The 22319-nt window shown below is 39.2% G+C and overlaps 1 protein-coding gene across 1 annotated transcript; it reads left to right on the top strand.

Annotated features, from left to right (window-relative positions):
* Positions 1–532: 532 nt before the first annotated feature.
* On the top strand, positions 533–21822 carry LOC103804712 (gamma-aminobutyric acid receptor subunit rho-3-like; the record flags this gene model as incomplete). Its single annotated transcript, XM_009077324.1, has 5 exons — positions 533–660; positions 7477–7589; positions 17204–17271; positions 18793–19016; positions 21740–21822. Coding segments are annotated over exons 1-5 (616 nt in total), but the record flags the coding sequence as incomplete, so codon positions are not given.
* Positions 21823–22319: the final 497 nt, after the last annotated feature.

The following is a 22319-nucleotide window of genomic DNA, read 5'->3' on the forward strand; positions in this document are numbered from 1 at the left end:
CCTTGATCTGCACAGAAAATGATTTTGAGCAGATACACACACATATAGAAAGCAAGATTAATTTAGAGACCTTTGTCATTAAAGCAGATTTTTGTATGGTTTTGTGTGGGATTTAAGGGGGATTAAATGTTTGACATCACTTTGCCTGCACAGGCTATGTTGAAGAGGTTACTGAGCGGGTGATGGAGAATTTAAATACTCGCCTGTGGTGAAAGAGTGAGAGCAATGGATCAGCCTGCAGCTTGGCCACACAAACTGTTCTACCTGCTACATTGCTGAAAACAACGTGCTTCTGCTTGGACAGCAGATGCTGCAGGGATGTAGAGCTGAAGGAATATTTATGATTTGCCAAAACATGAGGGGAACTCGGCGAGGGCGTCAGAACTGGGATGCCTCTGTCTTCCATGTTCAGTGATGCCTTTCTTCATGTGCAGCTTTTATATGCTATGCTGTTTCTAAACAGTAGGAACACTAAAGGCAAGAAGTCAGCGAGGTGGATTGGGTGATCAGGTGCATTTCTCTTTTGGAAGAGATGGTCCTGGTCATGAAACTTCTGTTCCTCACCTGCCTATGGCCAACAGCAGTGCTACACAGTTCTCACAGTCAGCATCACCATCTTCATCGTCGGCAACAATCATCATTCTCAAAAAAGCATAACAGGTAAGAAATATACTTTCTGTGTCCGTGTTCATCTGATGAACTTCATGCTGTCAGCCACCTTTCAATGCATCCTTTTTGTTCACTGTCCTGTTTTGCCAGTTTCTAGATTTGTAGTATGCAATAGGGTGTTCCCAAAACAGAAATAGTGAACTATTAACTAATTTTTCATAACCAGACATTTCATATTGTGCTTTCATGAATGCTTCATATATATGCAGGTATGTACCCACTCACACCCACACATGGCTCTTTTAAATTGTGTGATACAAGGCTACTGTTGTGATACCAGACTACTACTGTGATGCATCAAATATTCTCACCATCTCACTCCCATTACAAGAAGCAGAAATGCCTTCCAGAGTTCTGTGCCAGTGTTATAAAGCGACTTACTTCCATTACCTAAACATCAGAGTAGCTGCACTATAAAGATACAGAAGACATTTTTATGGCACTAAATGAGGTGAATTATACCTTATTTGTAGTGATGACACAGTGTGCTCCCTTTCTGGAATATACTTGTGCTTTTAGACATTGAAGATTGTCTCTGTCCTTAGTCTTTCCAAACAAGTAGCTGGTTGAAAATGAATAGTAATACAGAGGTTCTTACACATAGCTTTCTGTGAAAAGTGTTAGTGCTTTTTCCCCATGAATGCATTTTCATACCTGCCATGTGAGGTCTCTCAACCTGTTTCCAGGTTAATCTAATAGTATGTGAACAGACCAGTGACTGCCAGTGATAATTCAAGGAAGATTTCTCTTTGTCAGGAAGTAGGAGAAATTGTAGTAAGTAGCTCAATTTAAGGAAGGAGAAGGGAAACAACTGTCAGATTTTTCTGTGTGCTTGACCCCTTACTAAAATGAGCAGGGGAGCTCATAGTTTATTTGCACAGTATCACATATTGAGGGAAATAAACATAAGTTAGCTCCTCTGATGTGTTTAAGCTGTTTTTTTCTCAAGTTGCTGTTCACCTCCTGTATCACTTCTTATGTGATAATCTGGCAGTTTCAGTATCTCTGAAACTCTACATGTCTTGAAAAAATCATGTTTAAGCAATGCAAAGTAACAGATAACACAGTGGAGGTGCCCAAAGATGCTGTACCACTCAGTACTTCTGGGTTTCAGTTCAAAAGCATAGGCTCAAGTTAGGTCTAAGTCAAAAGCTCATGTAAAGAATGTCCATTCAGCAGACTATCTCAAACTCACTGACAGCTTTTGTGAGTGAGTGCTGGTGCATGATTATATGCAATAACAAAGGAAAATAAATAGAACTAGCCCTAGCAGAAACATAAGGTTTAATCTAGTGCTTTGCTATTCTCAGGAAGCAGTTAAAAATCAAATGGAAACAGAATAAAATACCTTGTTATTGCTAGTGGTAGTGGCAAGGAAGGTCTATTTTAAGCACCAGCTTACCCTGGTGGTAAAAGGGAAGCACATGCTGTTGTTTGCATTTATCCTGTTCTGCAGTAGCTGAGAGCAGTTGCTCCATTACTGACATTAAAAAAATAATAATCACAAAGCAGGAGAAAAACCTGGTGATAGGAGATGGCATGTTTTGTGGCATCCTGCTGGACATCCTTTGCTGGTCTCTTGCCACAGGATAGCAGGACCAAGAGTAGCACAGTGTCCTCTCCATCTTTTCAGATCTCTACTAATATACAAGTGGATCCATATGACAATCCTGTGAGACAGGCAGAAGTGTGTTAACAGAAAGGAAGAATAGGAACAAGGAGGAATGCCAGGACAGAATTCTTATCTGATGCTGCCTGGTGTAGCAGTTTTCTTTGCACAAGGCATGCTTTGGCATCCCACATAGTAATTTCCAGGGTCCTAGGGACTTCAAATAGGGAAGGAGACTGCAGAATCTGAGCCACAGAGGATCCCAAAGCTTAACAGCTGCAAATCAGCTTTTCTCTGCAAAGGATCTAAATGTGTTTAATTTCTCTTTGTTTCATTCTATGGCTTTGTTCTAAAGGCAGCATTATCCTCTGGTACATTGCAACAGGGTCTGACTTTCCACCAGGCTCTTTTTCTTTCTGGGGAAAAAATCTTTCAGCCAGCACTAGGGTTATTAGGGACACAGCTGACAGATGGCCTTGGTTAAATGGGTGGCCTTTTAAAAGAATCCCATGTGAAAATGTTACTTAACCTACAAGTTCCACTGTTTTAATAGAGTAACCCAATTCTCCCTCCAAAGCTATTTGTCTGCATTCTCCGGTAAAGAAGATTTTAAAGCATTAACCAAAAGTACATGAGAAAGCGATTATTCTCATGGTCCATTTCCTACAGCAAAGAACAAAACATTTGATTGTCAAAATATTAGGCTTTTCGACAGTACATGTTGCTGGTACTGAACACTTAGAAATGTGTGTAGGAGAGAGAACTTGTCAATTTTGATTATTACGTTTATCTGGGCTACAAGATTTGATAAATTTGTTAAAATGTTTAGAGATCACACTGCTATATAGCCCCACAGACTCTTCTGGGAATAAGATTTCTGTAACTTCTACCTTTTGGATACCTTTGGTTTAGTTGTAGCTAGAGCATCCTGGGGCCACTGCACTGGAAAGAAGCTTATGGCCATTAAATCTAGGGTATTCTTTTCCTGAAAGGGTCCTTAATGGTATTCTTATAAACTTATCTAGCTGCATTTTGAATATGCTGAGGAGTTTTTTCCCTACCACTCTTCCTCTAGTCTCCTACCAAGAATTTTTACCATATCAGTAGTTACACAGGGCACTAATACAGAAGGACAGCCATGCAGGGTCTTACCAAAGCCCCATGCGCTATACTGAGTTTATAACAAGGGCTTGTAAGTACAAGCTTGGAAGAATAAGGACAGGGCAAACAAGTAAGGTATTTCCTCCTAATACTCCCACTCATATCAAGTCACCAAATTTCCTCCAGAGTCATCCTTGTGTTGGATGTAGTTTCTGCAGTTTTGATGATCCTCAGTGGATTTCTTTTCCATGAACTTGTCCAATTCCTCCTTGAACCAGCATAAACTTTGGATAAGCTGGTAAGTTAAAGACAACCAGATGGGATACTAACCACATCAATCCCATGAATGCTATTGTTTACGGAACTACACTGATGACATTAAGTGATTAAATGCTTTAACCCAAAATGATCCAAGTACCCTTGAGCAGACCTTTGATCTTTCATTCACTAATGGTATTCAAGGTTAGACAGGAGCAGCTAAATTTGTCTGTAAAAGCCTGACACATCTTTGTCCATTGTTAAATAATTCTGAACTCATTGCTTTGGCATTGTAGGCAGTGACTAACCGTGCTTTGAGAGCTCCGTAAAACACCAAGGTCCATGTCATAGTATTGGGTAGGGAATTGTCAAAACATTATTCCTCACTTTGTTTTCATCAAAAAAAATAGAGATTTCATTGACATACTTTATAAGTACCAGCAGGGGTGTCTTCCCTATATGAAATGAAACACTTCAAGTGCTTTCTATGACCTCCTTTGGAATTTAATTATCGATTACCATTTCATTTGTATAATGTAAATTGTTGCCTGGAATACAGCTGTGGAAAACACAGCTATAACTGGAAGCAGTAGCTTCTTGAGCATGTGCCTCACAGAGACCAGCTAACTTGTGTTTGTCATTGCCCCGATCTATGTCAATATGAAGCCATAGGATTTTCACTTTATTACTGATCCCCCAGGTAGGTAAGGAGAGATTTCGTTTTCTTAGTATCAGCAGATGATTTCACAAACCTTTCATCACCAAAAGGATGGTCAGGCATTGGAACAGGCTGCCCAAGGAAGTGGTGGAGTCACGATCCCTAGAGGTTTTTAGAAGACATGTAGATGTGGTGCTTAGGGACATGGTTTAGTGATGAACTTGGCAGTGCTGAGTTAATGGTTGGACTCAGTGATCTTAGAGGTCTTTTCCAACCCAAATCATTCCGTGATTCTGTGTGGGCTTTTTCTCTCCAGCACCACAGCCTGACAGCTGCCATACAGTGGATGTGCAGAATCAATGACTGCATTTAGCCTCCTTGGCTCTGGTGTGCTGCTCAGAGCTGCACAGTGCAGCTGCACAGGGTTCCAGGCCACTGAAAAGTAATCCATGTCTTTGCTGTGCTTCTGTGAGAATGAAAAGTATATCTTAACTGATCTCAGGAAGCCTTTCTGAGACACAGGCTGGTTAGATCTGTCTATTCTGCTTTTTAATGGAATTGGTACCGTGGGAAGGAGCACTCAAAAAACATCTGCTGATGATTTCATGATGCTGTAGTGCTGGTCAATAGTTAGATGCCGGTCTAAGATGTATTTGGAGCAAACAAATACATGCATAAAATATAAACATAAATGCAACCCCCTTTGAATCATCAGTTAAGTAATTGTAATGCTGCAGTGAGGACAATTTAATACTGTAACTCTTAGCCAAGGGGCAACATCTGGAGTCCAGATGCTGATATTAAAGGAATATCTGCTGGAGAACACTTCTTAGCCTTGAGTGGGGAAGCAGTCAAAAGGGAAAAAAAAAAAGTGAAGCAGAAGTGAATTATTCCTTAATTATTTTAGAAATGTTTATGGATTTTTTAAAAAGCTTTGATACCTTTACAGATGCAATGTTATGCATCTGCATGGACACCAGGTGTCCATTAAATTCATTCCAAGTGCCATAACCATCTATCTCCATGTAAGCCTATTTTCCTTTACGGTAAAGGTTTATATTCTGCCAAAGGAAGGTATTAAAGATGTTGCATGTTTGTTATAAAAATGCTATCCTGACTCCTGCAAGATCTTGCCTAGTTTGAACAACCACATCTGATAGCAGCTAGAAATAGTTATAGGATTCCACCATCCGTATATAAAGCACCAGCTTGAAGAGGCTGTTTGAGTAAGTGGGGACAAAAGATGCTTTTCATACGGGCAGGACTTCTGTTTATTTTGTTCTCTTCTGAGAAAACAGAAGGAATATCAAAATCCCATAGCATCTCTTTTAAGTGGATTATTAGATAGAAAATTCCTGCCCTGGTAGCTTCTGTTTTGCCTGTTGTGGCTAAGGAAAGTCTTCCTCAGTCACACAGTTGCTTCTAGTAAGAAGTTGTAATAGATGATGAATCACAGTTCTAGCCTGATGCTTCCAGTGAAATCATTGGAGCATCAAACAGGCATTTTCCTTGGCACATCCTATGACAAATAACTTAATGCTTCCAAACTGTATTAGCTGTGCCATGGCATTCTGAACATAATTCATCGTTTTCTCTTACACTGGTTTCCAAGCAGCAGAATTTCCTGAGGTACCTGTTGCAGAGCAGCACAAGTGTTCACTTCTGCTGCACCTTCCACTCTGATACAAGCTTGCTCTGTGGGGATTTGAATTCTCTGAAGCTTGGGGTTTCCCTTCAGCATCCACATAATTTTCAGACTTGGAAAACTGACGTCTGTATTTGACATGCCTGATAGGTGCTCTGATTGCCCTGATAATTTGATTCAGACAGCACTGCCAGAGACATTCGTGAATACTAAGGTAAATTCATTTGTTCAGGGCCAGCAGTTCTGAGCAGCCACCTTAGCATTCCTATAATTTGAAAGTAATTTCTTGGGCTTCATTATTAGAGGAAAAAAAGAGGGAAAGGAGAAAAATAAATACAGACACATACCTTACCCTAAGGTATTCCATACCTTGCCTTAAGCAGTGTTTGATTACAGGGCCAATCTTCAGAACAGATTTCTATCATTCAGTCTAAAGTAATAATTAGAGCTGCTGGCAGCAAAGTCCCAGAGAATGACAGAAAGCATGAAACAAATTGTGTCTAGGGAGAGTCCCTTGCCTGTGGCAAAGCATCTGTATTTAAGTGATTCCTATGAATAAATGTCTAACCTATTCTTAAATACCCTGTGTTAAGGGAATCTCCAAACCTGCACAAGCAATATGCTCCCATGTTTCACTCTTCACACCATGAGAAAGGTGTTCCTAATGTGTATAGGAGATCACAGAGTCATAAGATCATCCAGTTCCCACGTCAACAAAATCCTGAAGGAGAGAGAAGCAGCAACAGTGATGGTTGGTTGGAAATTTGCTCATAAAATCACAAAATTGTCTGGGTTGGAAGGGACCTTAAAGATCATCTAGTTCCAACCTCTCCTACCATGGACAAGGACACCTTGCACTAGACCAGGTTGCTCAGATCCACATCCAACCAGGCCTTGAATACTTCCAGGGATGGGACATCCACAGCTTCTCTGGGAAACCTATTCCAGTGCCTCACAGAGACGAATTTCTTCCTAATATCTAATCTAAACCTGCCCTCCCTCCGTTTAAAGCCATTACCCCTGCAAGCCTCTGGATCCAGGATCAAAATTTCTTAGTCCTTCTGAAAAATGACTGACTCATTTGAGCTCCAAGGAAAAAAAACCACATTGATAATAAATAGAATATTTGTCTCTGTAATATGGACAATGCATGAAGAGGTTTAAAACCATGAATATGTGGTGTTATTTCCAAGTTTGAGTTGCAAGTGTTTATGTGACTAATAACTTTTTTTCCCAAACAGTTCTATCCTCCTGTACCATGACAGATACAATCTCAGGGGAATTGAAGAAGATCTAGATGTTCTTCCTGGGACTTATTATAATTAATTGGTGTTCCCCATGGACCTGGGCACCCTCATATGTCATTTCCCAATCTTCCCTAATATATCATTCTCCAAGAAAGATATGACCCTTGTCATACCAGATTCATCTGTCCAGTATTCTTGGGTCCCTCCTTCATTTAACTCTGAAGTTAAAGCACTCTGAATGTGAGGCAGGGGAAATTTTAAGTTTCTTGCTCTTTTTTTTCTAACATAGCAAACGAGAAATTAAAATGAGGAAACTTGACAGCACGAAAGTGAGGCCACTTAAATCTGAGCAGCTCCTTCACATAGAGGACCATGACTTTGCACTGAGACCTGGATTTGGAGGTAAGCAGCACCTGCCTGTGGTTAATGGTTTATCCTCTCTCTGGAAGCTTACTTGAATTTTGTATGGCAGTGTCACTTAGAATTGAACGACAGACTTAATGGCAGTGTGCCTCTTTTGTTGTAATTCAGGCAATAAAGAAAAGTACAGAAATACTTGAAGGCAAGGGATCATTTGGTGTTTAGTATTTCAATAGGCGAAACTGTTCAAATAGTCATCCTTTCAGAACTAATTAAAATTATATTATTAGAATAAGATCCTGTGAGAACAGGGATTAAGGTATCCCTGTGAACTGCATAGTTTAGTAGCAATTAGCAAATTACTTAGTCATCAGATTTGTTTTGAGAGATTGAAGTAAACCATCAGTTCCTAAATCTGTTTGCTCTGTGCAAAATAAAAATAATTACCCAGAGGCCTTCAGTTTATTACCATGTTGTTTCTGTGTTGTTGGGCACTATGATGATTATTTCTTCATTTAACTAAATTGCATCTGGATAAAGGGAATATTCAATGGGATGTTCACAGTTTAGATTCAGTGTTGACTCTCCTTCGTGAAAGGGAAAACGAGAAAGCTGCCCCACTAATACGCTTTGTCTGAGCCTTTGCGTCACCAGTTCCGTTTTCATGATTCATGAAAATAGACTGAACTGCTCCGGATTATGAAGCCAAAATAAAATATATGAGGACTGATAATCAGTTGTGTAGACAAACATAAATCTGGGAGGTTAGCTGAAGTCTCTGGAGCTGTTCTTGTTGACTCCAGCTGCTGGGATCTGGGACCTGGCAAGCATGCCAGGAGGGAGACTTGGGGTAAGAAGAGCCTCTCTGGATGCACTGGGAGAATGTGAAAGGCTGTCTTGATACTATAGAAATTATGTCTTGTCAGAGAGCAAAAATCTTGCAAGATTTTGAACAATAGTTGAGATACAGTCTGTTTCTTGACAACAGAAGTTCAGATCGCCTCTTGCCTCATACCTGTTTAGTCTATTATCTGTTAGTCTGGACATCTTGTTATCACCTGCTTTGCCACACAAGGAATTCACATTTTTGAGAGTGGAAAGCAGAATTTCCATGAAAGCAGAGAGTGGTTTGGGCTGTGCTTTATCACTGGATCATCCCAGAAAACAATACTTATGTTGTACATAAAAGCAGCTTTGAGAATATACTGTGTGATCTGGCAGTTGTAATTTTCCATGGGCAGTGAGGATTTTTTTACGCCTAGCAAATTTGTACCAGGATTTTTCCCCTTGTTCTTTTATTTTCAGATGGCTAGTCATAGAGCCCATTCAATTCTTGATGAAGCCAGCTGTAGTTTTTCCACTGACTTCACTGCACAGGCCTCTCAATAATCACATTGCCATGGGTATGATTTCAGCTGTACTTCTGCATTCAGAAATAGCTCTCAGCAGAAGAGCACATCAGCTTTGCTTCTCTTCTATCATCCACATGCCACAGTGGCACAAGAGGCACTTTTTTTGCAATCCACATCCAATAGCTGACACACTTGCAAATTTTCAGAACTGTCTTAATATGGGGATACTTATGCATGAACCTCTCTTAAGCTAAAACAGATCCAGTAGCATTTTTACAGCACAGAGTGGAAAAAGTCACAGTGAAATGAATGTCAATCCCAAAATTATACTCCATTGTTCCTGTTTTGCCATTGATTTCAGTGATGTTGTGGTAATAAATTGTTTGGTTGTCACAAAAGGCAGGTTCATAAGGCAGCAGCTGCAGAGAGTTAATAGACAAGTGTGATCTCATCAGTGGACAAATCTCACAACTGAAACATGAATCTGAATAACATACTCTGAATTATTTTATGTCAGCAGAGACAGGGGACAGGTTTCTCTGAAGAACATTGATGATTAAGTGTGTGGCAGAAGGAAACTTACCTAGAGGAGAGGGTGAAATTAGAGATACCATTGCTACAGTCATTGCCACAGCAGTTACAGCATTGCCCTGAATTCCATAAAGACTTACAGCACTGTGGGCTCTATGTGTTTAAAACAGGTGAAATTTTGGGTTTGTTTTCATCAAATCTAATGAAGCATCCCAGTGTTGTGATTCATGAAGGGCTTGTATCTGTCACATGCCACATTGCATGATTTATTCAGCTCAGCACAATGCATCAATTCGCAATAGAGAAAAAAAACAGGTCAAAGAAGCTGGATGAAAAACAAGTATTTAAAATTTATTCTTTACCTTTAGAAGAGGGACAATTTTTTGCCCTTTCCTATAATTCATTGTGGTTTTCTGGATATGTCAGGGAGTTGGAATGACAGAGTTTGTTAATCTAGCTCGACTGTGTCCCTTTCCCTGCAAAGGTCAATCATCCTTTGCACCAGTTTAGGAGAAAAAGCAGCTCGAAAATTCATGCTGGAGATTCCTTCAGTTCAGGGAACTCCTAAATCTGCTTTGTTTTATTTCATTTAGCCCCTCACATGCAATGTAAATGAGGCAGACTACAGGACCCAGAGTTTTTGGTATTTATATTTAAGCTACAAATGAAAAACACAGAGAGCATGTGCTGAATTTGATTTGGAAACTGAGTGAACATGCAGAGGGAAAACCTGGGGAAAATGAATGTAGACCTGCTGGATACTGATGCTACTGGCTGCAGTGTTACTGGAAATAATTGTGGCTTTGCTCGCATGACTGGTTGCTTTCTCAGGAAAGTGCATCATTGCTCTGTGGAGGTAAGAGATCCTTTTTTTGACCAACACAACTTTGCTCTCATTGATGTGAGTGTATTTTGGCATTCTTCTGTGGATTGCAATGCCATTCCACTTTGACTCTCTGACTGTTGATTTTAAAATGTAGTCCTGACATTATCCATTCATTAGCAGATCAGAGATCAAAGCCTGAAAAGCACACTGCATCAAGATGAAGCAAACCCAGCAAGCTGTTAGCAAGCTGTTCCTACTCTTTGGCTAGAGAAATGTTACTTTGTCTGCAGTGCATTATACTGTGAGGTTGATTGAAGCAAACAGTAATTCAGTACATCCAAGTGTTCGTTAAAAAACTAAACTCACATTGTTATATTGCACTTACTCCCTAAGCCAAGCTCTTAAGTTGGTGGTGGAAGGAGGGTGGTAGTGGTGGTTTTTTCCTTTCCTGAATTATTTTTGTTGCTGTTGTTTGATTGTTGCAGTCTGTGTAATGTCACAGTCCTGTTTTGTTTGGAAGTCTCCAATAGATGAATCCCATCTGATGCAAACAGATGTGGACTAGCATAATGATTTGAGTAATTCCACTAGACATTGGACTAGGAGCACGGATACTTCCTCTGCTCTAACAGCTTTACCAGCTGCATCAGGGTGCATTGTAGGAATTTTGTTTAGACCTTGCTGCTTCCAAAAGCACTGATAAAGGCCAGGAGATGGGGATGTGAGTGGCTCTGTGATGGTATAATGATGCTTGCCAGGTCCAGTAAGGCTTTCTGCCTGCCCTACCAAAGGAAATAAAAGGCTGTCAGTAGACTCAGAGTCAGATCTTGTCATGACTTGTGTGCTTTCACACTGCCTAAAGTACTTCGGTGGATTTTTCAATAGCCAAATAAACTGATAGTCTGTGAGCAAACAGTTTGGAGTGGTGAAAAAGTAAGAAATGAAATCATTCCACTACTTGGAATGACTATCCTCATGTTTTAAATTCAGTGAGAAGGACTGAGCACGGGCCAGTATCAGACAATGAGCAGAGACTTGTAGCAGCTCAGATCTGAGGGCCATGATGCAGCCTGTCTTAGCAGCCAAAACTGCATGTTGAGAGAGGTCTTAAAGTGGATCGTTAGAAATGCTTAAAAGTTACTTTCTTTTCTACTACACATCTAGTTATCTGTATTCTATTATTCTCTGAACTGTCTTATTTCAAAGTACTGGTAGAAGTAATTGGTGTGAGCTCTTGATTTCCTGAATTCTGTCTCCACTTACTAAAAATTAAGAAACTATGATAGACTGTCATAGAGAGGAGGTCATTCTTTTGTTCCTCTGTGCCTTGATTTTCCTGACAGTAAAATCCTTCCACTCACTCTCTGAATGATTTTGCATTTGTAAGATGATGGAACCACATGATCATTATCACTGCATACATGCAATTTCTCATTCGTGTGTGTAAAACAACTGTATTTTTCCTTTACATTGTGTTTTAAGGACCTGTAATTTCCTATGCTAAGGCTGTGTTAGTTGAAGTTTTTTAATTTATTATCTCTGCTACATCAAACAATATAGAGGATGATAACATTAGCAAGTATTAGAAATTTTGAAAAAGAGTTTAGCAGCATTTAGCTGGTCAAGAGGTAACAGTCTTTCCTGACAATTTACATCCCAAACTGCGATTAAGCATAATCTTAATTCTGAATTTTCAGAGGATCATAGTTCCATTATATCACTCCCCTTTATGCCTCTTCCCTCCACAGACTAGATTAGTAACAATTTTAATTCATTTTAAGGTAAAAAGGGGGGAAAAGGAAAGAAAATATTGCCCAATATATGTTCAGAAAGTGCCGCAATTCTAATAGCTCTTTGACACCAAGTTGTCAGCCCTTCCTGAACAATCAGAAATGTCTTTTCATTGTGGTGAAGATTCACACTGATGAAGGTGGAATGGCTTTTTATCATGTTACTGGAAGGAATATTGGGGGTCCAGGACAGGAGGGAAATATTTTGATTATTTACAAGACCTCTAGTAGTCATCTTCTGGATTTTTTTCTTTTACATTGCTAATTCTTCAATTCCAAGAGCTGGCTGCTGCTATTACCAGTCCACCTTCATTTCTCACATAAATAAGAAAGAAACAAAGCAGTAACAGGACGAAAATACCCATTGCCAGCAGTTCTCCTGTTTCCATCATTGCCAGAGGAAAATAAATACATCCACAGTGCTTCACTTCCCTGGGGCTTGTTTACATTTCTATCCCGTTTTCTTCCCCTACAGGCCCACAAGCCTTTATTAGAGGAAAGTCCTTCTACAGACCTTAATCCTCCCCTAGTCTCTCTCTCCTACTGGGAGCTTTCTGTAGCCCTTGCTTTTTTCCCAGTGTACACTGTTACAAAGCAAACAGGGACAGAGTGACTGTTTTTTCTAAATTCAACCTTTACCTTACAGAATTTCAGGTGCAATCTGTTGCATGTTCAAAGGTCTGACTACCATCAAAATACTATAGAATCACTAAATCAGTCATTATTATTGTAGAAATTGATCCTAAAATTCCAAAAGATATCCTTTTTACATAATATCCCTTCTAAAAAAGGGTGTTATAGAATTTGCCTGACATACTGTTTATTAAAAAAAAAATTCATGCTCATCAAGGAATTCTTTTGCTATGTTTAAACCTTTCAAATAAAAGACTGGAAATGGCTCGTGCGAAGATAAACCCACCTGAAAACAATGCTGGCTTTTTTCTGCTGAGGAGTAATTATCTTGAAAATCTGCAGAGTCTCCATTGTGAAAATCACTAATCCCTCCATAATAATGATTTGTAGTGACTCTCCAGAAGCAACTGAAGCTTCTCAATTTAATAACAAAATCCTCTCTGCCATCCCCAGTTTTGTCGAACTGGGAAATAAAAACCACAGCTTTGCTCTAGTTACTTTTTTTTTTTAAGTGAATTTGATGCTGTCGACTCTGCCAGAGATTGAAACCCTTAATATAGTAGGGCAAAAGCTGTGATGCAAACATAGAGGTGGATGAATTGCTTTACTGTTCTGACTGGTTTAGGAACCTTTCCAATGCTTATTGGAATGATATTTTTTAAAAACATCCACTTGTGGTAAAACAAATCCAAGGGATGAAGAAATTACAGTTCTCAGCAACCTGTTCCCAATAGCTAATGATTACTGTTTCTAGTAAAGTTGGTTTTTAATCACAGAAAGAAATGTTCTCAGAAAACCAAGATGGCTTGGACCAGAGTAAGGCCAATAGGTATCTTGTACTCTGTGTGTGTTAGTGACAACAACATAAAAATGCTTCAGATTAGAAAAGTGAACAGCACACTGAAGTGATCAGGGTTGCATATATGTGCAGTGTTTAGTGTCTGTTCTGACTCTACATTTGTTGCCAAAGTAGATTCAGAATAGTAAGGAATTATTTGCAGCTGCTATGATCTGTCAGTAATAGGTCAGGGCTGGGGGTAGGGGATGTGGTTTAATAATTGTCTGTGGTGAATGCTGGATTGAACACTATTTTCTCATTAAGCATCATGAGTAGAGTCTTTGGTCTTTCTTCAGATGGAGAACAGCAATCTCTTCTTAAGGAGTCTGTTTCACAGTTTTAGCATTTCTACCTAATAAGGTACAAATTTAATTGTTACTGTTCCCTTTTTATTTATTTCACTTTAGAATCATCCACTGAATTTCTCTTGGTCACAGGTGATCTCTTTTATGCTACTCATTGACCCCATCAACACAGAGCAAATTGTCCTTTCAAAGAATCAAGTGTGTATTTATGTATCGTGCCACTTTGGTTTATGTGCATACAGCCAACACAATCATAAGCTGCCACTAATTTCTAGTTTTGTGATCAGTTCCTTTGTATGTGCCCAGAGGAGCTGAATTATTTGATGAAATTTTTCCCATGCTGGAATAATGCTTGTTTGGGTAAGAGTCCTTGGGTAAGAAATTGTCTGTGATTTTTGAAATTCCAAGAAATATTAGGACTGTCATCATCACACTTTGGGCAGCTGTCACTAAAAAAAGCCTTTTCCTCACTGTACATTGTAGATGGTTTAGAAAGTCAGTTGATTTGTGGGTAGTTCCTTGCCTGTTTGAAGAATATTGATGGAAGACATTTAATTTTATTTGCTTTAGATTTGACCTTGACTCAGGCACTGGTAAAACCTTTGTTTTAGGTTGAGAGCTGGTCCCCTTTCCTCCTCTTCCACCTACATAATTCAACATCAGTAGGACCAAATCCACTGTTTTTAACAAGCAAATCATCTCCCAAAGTTTTAGTAACAACGTTAAGATCAAATGTACACCCAGATTAAGCACTTCCATATATCTCAGCATGTGCATCTGCCATAGTCCAGGGTAAGTTTGAAGACACCTACAATGTCAAGAAGGTGAAGGTTCGTGGTGGCTCAGGTCAGATAATGTGCAGTTCATCTACCAATTTGCAGTCACTCTAAGCAGCCCTTTTAACCAACAGCATTTCCAAGTCATGAGCCACCTCGTCCCAGTCCCAAATGTGCCAGTTACAGTGTATGTACTGCATGGGAGTGCAGACTGCAGGAATACTGTCCATACAGTGTAACTGGGCTGAGGGCAGATTTCTGTCTCCAGTGCTGGTCACATACTAGTCAGCTTTTGTACTAGCCATGCTCCTAGGCTGGAGTGCTGTGCTTGCACAGCTATCCTGCTCCCTGGGCCACCCTGCCTGGAGTACAGCTGGCTTGAGTGCCAGCTCTGCAGTGTGGACTTGTCCTCTTTCATCCTGCAAATGAGGATTTGGGTAGATCCCACCTCATCCTTCTGTGTTGTTTGCATTTAAACGATGTGTGAATGCCATTTGTGAATGATGTTCACATCAGGTATAAATCCCACAATGACTTCTGCTTAGGTTAAAACCATTACAAGATTGTTTAGATTTCAGTGGAATACAGACAATACTAAGATTACAACCAGGCATTTTTGTACCACTACTTGGTACAAGTTGGTATCTAGTGTAAGTAAACTGTGTGTGTTGTGGTCAAAACAAAGAGAAGTAGTCAAATCTAGTTTAGGAGAGGCATAAAAATTTTCATTGGTTTGCATGAAGAAGCCTGGCTGAATATACATACATTGATACCCTTTTTCACAGCCTCTAGGGCAGATGCCTCCTGCTGTCTCTATTCTCCAAAAGAAGCAGCATTTGCCTAAGTGCTGCCTACTGTTTTACTAGCAAACTAGTTGAACTTTGCTATATGGAATCCTGATCCTTGCTTTGGGCTTTGCCCTACAGACTTTGGGATGTGTCCCTCTCACGGGGAGCTGTGATTTCTGAGCCAGACAGCTTTTGTCAGTGCTGAAGCATGTTCTGGTCTGCCCTGCTAACTCAGAACATATCTTACCTTGCTTTCCCATGCACAGTGCTGGAGTCCTGATCCTTGTTTTGGGGTTTGCCCTACAGATTTTGGGATGCGCTCCTCTCAGGGGGAGCTGTGAGTTCTGAGCCAGACAGCTCTTGTCAGTGCTGAAGCCTGTTCCGGTCTGCCCTGCTAACTCAGAACACATCTTACCTTGCTTTCCCATGCACAGTGAAGCTTCATCTGCTGTGTACAGGGTCAAACTCTCCATTAAAAAATACAAGTCAAATCAAGAGATTACAGAGCCAGATTTAAAAATACCTCTATAATAGTTCAAGATCTCTGCTGGTAAGAACTGGAGGCAGCTGTGTAATCCTGGAAGGCTGCTATTTTAAGGATAATTCCAAAAAGAGACACAGTATTGTGGCTGGTTATCAGGGAAGTGATGTTTCTGGACTATTTTGGCTCGACAGTGCTAAAAGAAAAAGATAAGAAAAAGAGAAAGATGTTAGAAAAGCTGTTGCTATCTGCTGCTGTTCAGACTTCCATGTATTCATGTTTTTACCAGGTTGTTTTAAATGTGTACTTGAAAAATATTTTAACTGACTATTTTTAATGAATGTAATTGGAATCCCATGTACAATAATTACTACTGATTTTCATGCCAAATGCATGAATATTCTGGGGCAGGTGGGGGAGGTGATGTATGCACATATATGCATACTCTTCTCTCTTCTCCCCCCTCTTTAGGGAAGTGATTAGTCCATTAGTAGGATGCTGTGCTTGCTGGAAATTGCATAGGTACATAACCTGTGCAAAACTAGGTCCTTCATTCTAGATATTGTGCATGGAAAAGACTGGAAATTGGGATGTATTTTTTAATTGATTTGTAGTCACTTTATTCTAAAAATCAAAATATGTTTTTATAATTTTTTCATACAGATCCCATTGTGTTACAGACTCACAGCATTTTTCAGAGGCATGAGATAATGCAATAGGATATAAAATAAAGTCATCCAGTGCACTTTGGTATGCATTATACTTGATTATAAATTATCTATCCAGTAATACATGAAGCCATCACAGAACATGCTCAGTCTGTGTACAGGTTCTGCATTAGGACGTAGTGAGCAAGCAATCTTTTTTCTGAAATATCTATGTTAAATTTAGTTAGTTAAGTAACTAAAGGTAGTAAGTGAGGAAATAGATATGTTTTTTGTAAGTGTGGGAATAAACACTGGAACTGGTAAGAAAGCCTTGCAATCATTGATGTATTTCATATACTTACTCAGCTTTTGCCTATGATAATTCTAAATAGCACTTCAAGCAGTTCATTAGCTTTAGCATCACATGGAAGCTGTCACTGCTGTCCAAATTGAAATGCCAGTAACAACTAGTCCAGCTCCAAAAAGATCACTCAAGATTTTGTACTTATTTTTACAACTGTTTAGCATCAGGTTTTACTTTGTTGCCATGGACTTTCTCATTCATACTAAGCTGGAGAGACTATAGTAAATGCTGGGATGGAGTACACTGTATGTTGCTAGTTCACAGTCTTCTCTTTGAAAATATGGATTTACACTCCTCATCATTATTTCATTCTGTTTCACTACAGGGTCGCCAATACCTGTGGGCATTGATGTGCAGGTAGAAAGCATTGACAGCATATCTGAAGTTGACATGGTAAGTTGGTGAATAGAACTGGAATAAATAATTTCAGTCAAAATTCAAGGTCTCAGAAACATCCAGATGAATGATATAGAATAATAGATGTAAAGAAATCAAACCCTTAGAGACCACAGCCTTGCCTTGAAGTGTGCAGGTCATTCTCATTGAAATTGAGCAGAGGGGCAGATCAGAGTGAACAACACTCTGATTTGAAAACACCAACAATTCAATAAACCTCCTGGGCTTCCACATGAGTTCTTAGTACTCTGCACATTAGATGATGAGGCTTCATGTCCTTTGCTTCCTTTGCTTATGCAAATCTGGATAGTCCCATAATTTGTGGCATGGGTGGACCTGTGCCCATGACAAATGGAAAACAGAAAAATCGGTTCCAGAAATGGAAGGAGAAGCCCTCACTGCAATCAAGGACCTGCAGCAGTGGAATGCAGGCTGGTCATTCCTCAGCCAGAATTGTCACTGATAATGCAACCCAGTCTTTAGTGCCAAGTTGCTCCATCCCAGAATAGCAGGGCATGTAACTTTGCAAAGAGGTCTCACTAATAATGATCTGTTCACAGTGAGGGTAGTTCTAGTCAGAGGTGTTCTGTTTGCAGTGGGCTCTGTCAGTATGAACCCCTGGACTCCTTTGCAAACCCACCCAGATCAAAAATCATATTACAGGGGCATAAAACCACATTACAGGGGAAGACCCAAGTATCTTCCCAATATTCTTGTCAGAAGCATTCATTCTGCTGAGATAAATGATGTCTGCCTGCCTGATAAAGCAAAAGTTATACAAGTAAACACAGAGAAGTCAAGCTGTGTGGAAGCTCAGACTGGGTTTACAGCATCCTCTCCATTTCTTTCCACATGTATATTTGCAGTTGTGGCATTTCTCTAAATAGGGTGATAAAACATTTAACAATCTTTTATATAAAAAAATATTGTAATTGCAGTGAAACCTATTTGCTTACTCTTATGAAATTCATCATATTGTTTATTTATGATGTATTGAATTCATAAATGTACTAATCTGCAATGTATGATATTTGTACAAAATGTACAAATTTATGGATTTTAAAAATTGACCTAATGCTCATGAAAACCTCAAAGGAGTTAATTTGAATTGAAACTAAAGAACTCAATAAAGAAACCACAGTCCATTCTCAGAACAGGTTGTGAAGTTTTCCAGGGGAAACCTTTCTCCATTTGTCTTTGGTTTTAAAGTTTCTTTATCACTTCCTTGCTGGTCCAATCCAGAAGATCACTGAAATGTGTAGAAGTTTCATCTAAGTATAAATGAAGGATGAACCTTAGACTCAGCCACCAGTGACAAGGCAAACAATCAGTATCTCAGAGATAGTTCCAGCCTGTATTTAAACTCATTGAATGGTGTGTGATTCCTTTCATTGAGGATCCTTCAGCTAATGTCCAGAGAAAAACTTGATCCTTTGCATGAGCTGATTAGTTTGTACTGTTTTCTATTGTATGTGAATTAAACAATCATTGTTTTCTTTTATTTTTAATGAAACAAAGGACTTCACAATGACTTTATATCTCAGACATTACTGGAAGGATGAGAGACTTTCATTTCGTAGCAACAAAAACAAAAGTATGACTTTTGATGGACGGCTGATAAAAAAGATCTGGGTACCTGATGTATTTTTTGTACACTCCAAAAGATCTTTCATCCATGACACAACTGTGGAAAACATCATGCTCCGAGTATACCCTGATGGCAATGTACTCTTCAGTCTGAGGTAAGGACAAAATCCTTTTTTAAGAACAAAAATTGCTGCAACTGTGGCCCAATAGTCTGTGCAGTGAGAAATTACTAGAAATACTTGAAGTTAAGATTCTCATACTGGACTGGCATTAATCCTCTGGCAGCAGATACTGGGAAACTGGTGACCAGTGTTCCAGTGGGAAAATAAGATTTGATAACAAATTTTTCTAGCAAAGAAAAAAAAGTAGTTTTTTTTTTTTTTCCCTCCCGAGTCTTTTCAAACTATCTCAGCTATTTTCACCCTGGGATACCTGTTAACATGCCATGGGTATTAATCAGGGCTCTAGATAGGCACAGTGAGCAGATTATTAGTGTTGATGCTAGCAGTGTTAGACAGTCATGTTGTGTGACTAACAAGGAACTGAAAAGTGAAACAGCAATTCCAGGACTGGAATAGCAAGGTCATTAAATGTCTCCCCCTTCCATCTGCATATTATTGCTTTTCTTTATGAAGTAGATTTGGATGATGTGGCAGGAATAGTTTTAATGGATGAATTTTCCCCCTAGGGTAGGGACTATGAGGCCTGTGCATTGCAGAAATCACAGTTCTCCAGTTAGTTACTAATTAGTCCTGTGCACAGAGGTGATATTTCATCTTATCTGGATAGTTTGAAGATTTATGGAGGCACTCGAGACTTTGGCTGTGTAATAATTTTTCCAACAATTAATACATTTATCTCCTCACTCATGAGGACATGCAGAAACCCTCAGAACAACAGCTGTACACCGCTTTAAAGTAGTGTATGTTCAAGAATCACACAGACCATTAGGAAACAATGAGGTGAAGTATGCATTTTATTGCTGTATTAATTTCCATGATTCTTGAGAGAGAGGGAGGGATCAGAGGAACTGCACTACTGCACTAAGGTTTACATCAGTGATTCTGCATGTGAGGGGTATGACATTACATGTAGATGGGGGAAGAAACAGTGGCAAGGAGACATAAGATGGGCAAACACATTCTGGCAGCTTGCTGGAAGGGGAAAGTGTCATCAAGATTAACAGCAAGAAATTGTGCACAACTGGTTACAAACCAAAGGGAAGATGTGATGGGAAGGACAGAAATTGAGAGAAAGGAAAAAGTGAGATTGTAGGGAAGGAAGGGAAGGAAGAGAAGGAAGTAGAGCTGATGAACAGGCACAGTGTCAATCAATGTTAAATTTGTTCATTGCTTGGAATCCTCTCTTTGATGGAGGCCATTGCCCTGGGTCCTGCATCACATTTGCAAGCTGGTGCTCTACTTTTCTTCCTTGTCCTCATCCTCTCTGCTCCCAGAGTTACCTTCCCTAACCCTGCAGTACCAGATAATGTGGGTGACTCCTTGCCCTGGTAGGTGAGTTTGCAGCCAGCCTCACGCTCCTGTGCCAGTGAATAGCAAAGCCCCAATGTTCCTGTTAAACCTGTGGATTTCTTCCTGGACATAAGCATGAAGGACAGGTGTCCTGTCCTCTTCCTTTCCTTCTCTATCATTGCTCATCAAACTAAGAAGCAGGAAAAGGGGTGACGTAAAGGCTGGTAGGTGGACCAAGGTTTCAAAATGATGAGGGTGAAAGATTGTGTTTCTAGCCTCAGTGGTGTTAATGTGTATGTTCCTAATGAATCAGATGTTCAATAAAACACCATTTGTATTGCCAATTTTACATGCAGTGAGTAGATTATATTCCAGATACTTACATGCAAGAAATCTGCATGTTCCACAGTTTTTTTTCAGTGCCTAGCATGCAGGGTTTTAGTGAAGCAAAGTGAAACAAAAATCCAGATTTGTTACTAAAATAGTATTTCTTTTCTTGTTTCCCTGATCCTTTAGTCAATAACTAAAAGACAAAAACAGCATGCATAGTTGGAAGTCTTATGCATGTAGCATTCTCACAATCTCATTTCGAGCCAGTAACATCTTACACTTGTAAAAAATTTGGGTACAGTGTGATCACTGATCTTAAGTTTTCAAAGATCACCTATATAACCAGTGTAAACCTTACTTAAATTCCTATAGGATTCAGTTTGGGGAAAACTGAAAAATCTAGCTAAACCAGGAAGTGTGACAAGAAAGGGAAATTTGGCAATATTTGCCTCTAGCAGGTTTGGGGTCTCTGTGTTTATTTGTTAAAATGCCAAGGGACATTTATTGTCTAAACATCTGTGAAAAAGCACGTGGAATGCAAAATAGCCTTTACCTAGATTTCCTTAAGCTTATTAGATTATAAAGCACTTCATTTCCATGGTGTTAAAGAGGAGAGTAGAATTCCAGAGATTGCAGCTTATCTTTTTATGCAATTAAATATTATAACCGTTCTAGCTGAGAAAATAGCTCTTGGAATAATATCTGCTCTAATCCGTAATATTATCTACTTCAATCTATGAGAAATCAAGTCAAGTAATGTGAACTCCCTTTGTTAATCTTCATAAGTGTAACCCTTGGAAGCTAATGAAAGATCAGACTAGTGAAGGGTTTAAAAGTCAAAAGTAATGTACTTAATATGGAAGACTATTTAAGTTTAAAAAAATATGATCTCACTGATTTAGTTACATGTCACAATCATGAAGCAATTTTAGAAGCATCTAAAAGAGCAGAAAAACTCAATCATTAGGATTCTAAACAGCAGATTCATTGGGGATCTCACTAAGGTGTGTGCACAGCTCTAAGGAGGTGTGAAATTTTTCATTTTATTTCTGTTTTTTTTCTGTTCCTTTCTGCAGAATAACAGTTTCTGCCATGTGTTTCATGGATTTCAGTAGGTTTCCTCTGGACACTCAGAACTGTTCTTTAGAACTGGAAAGCTGTAAGTGTAATTTATATTTGTTCTTGACATGTGCATTCTTACCAGTTTCCATCTTATTCATAATATCTCTTTCACTTATTTTGATGTGTGAGCCAAACCCTTCAACAAGTACATATTAAACTGAAGACAGTTTGGGATCTTTCCAGAAGTCAGTGAGCTTTGGGAAGATAGAAAGAAAAAACGTGCTGCCCCCTGCTTTGTTTTGTCTGGGTTGATATTCCAAGGCCTAAATCTAAAAATCTGTCAAATATCATGTTGGTTTTTTTCTGAGAAAAAACAAATTGGAAGTTAAAAGTAAAATGAGATGTTTAATATTTGGCCTCATGGAAAAATGCAAATGAGTATTTGTATTAGTGCAAAACGTCTGCTTTTTCACCCCGACTCTGTTGTCTGTAGTAGCTCTAGAGCTGGACAGCAAAAGGTAATTCTATTTTGCAGAGCTTTTTTGCATCCCAAAATTTAGTCTTATTTGGATTACAAGTAAAACTGGGATGCTG

The sequence above is a fragment of the Acanthisitta chloris genome, unplaced genomic scaffold, assembly GCF_000695815.1.
Source record: "Acanthisitta chloris isolate BGI_N310 unplaced genomic scaffold, ASM69581v1 scaffold2636, whole genome shotgun sequence".
Lineage (NCBI taxonomy): Eukaryota > Metazoa > Chordata > Aves > Passeriformes > Acanthisittidae > Acanthisitta > Acanthisitta chloris.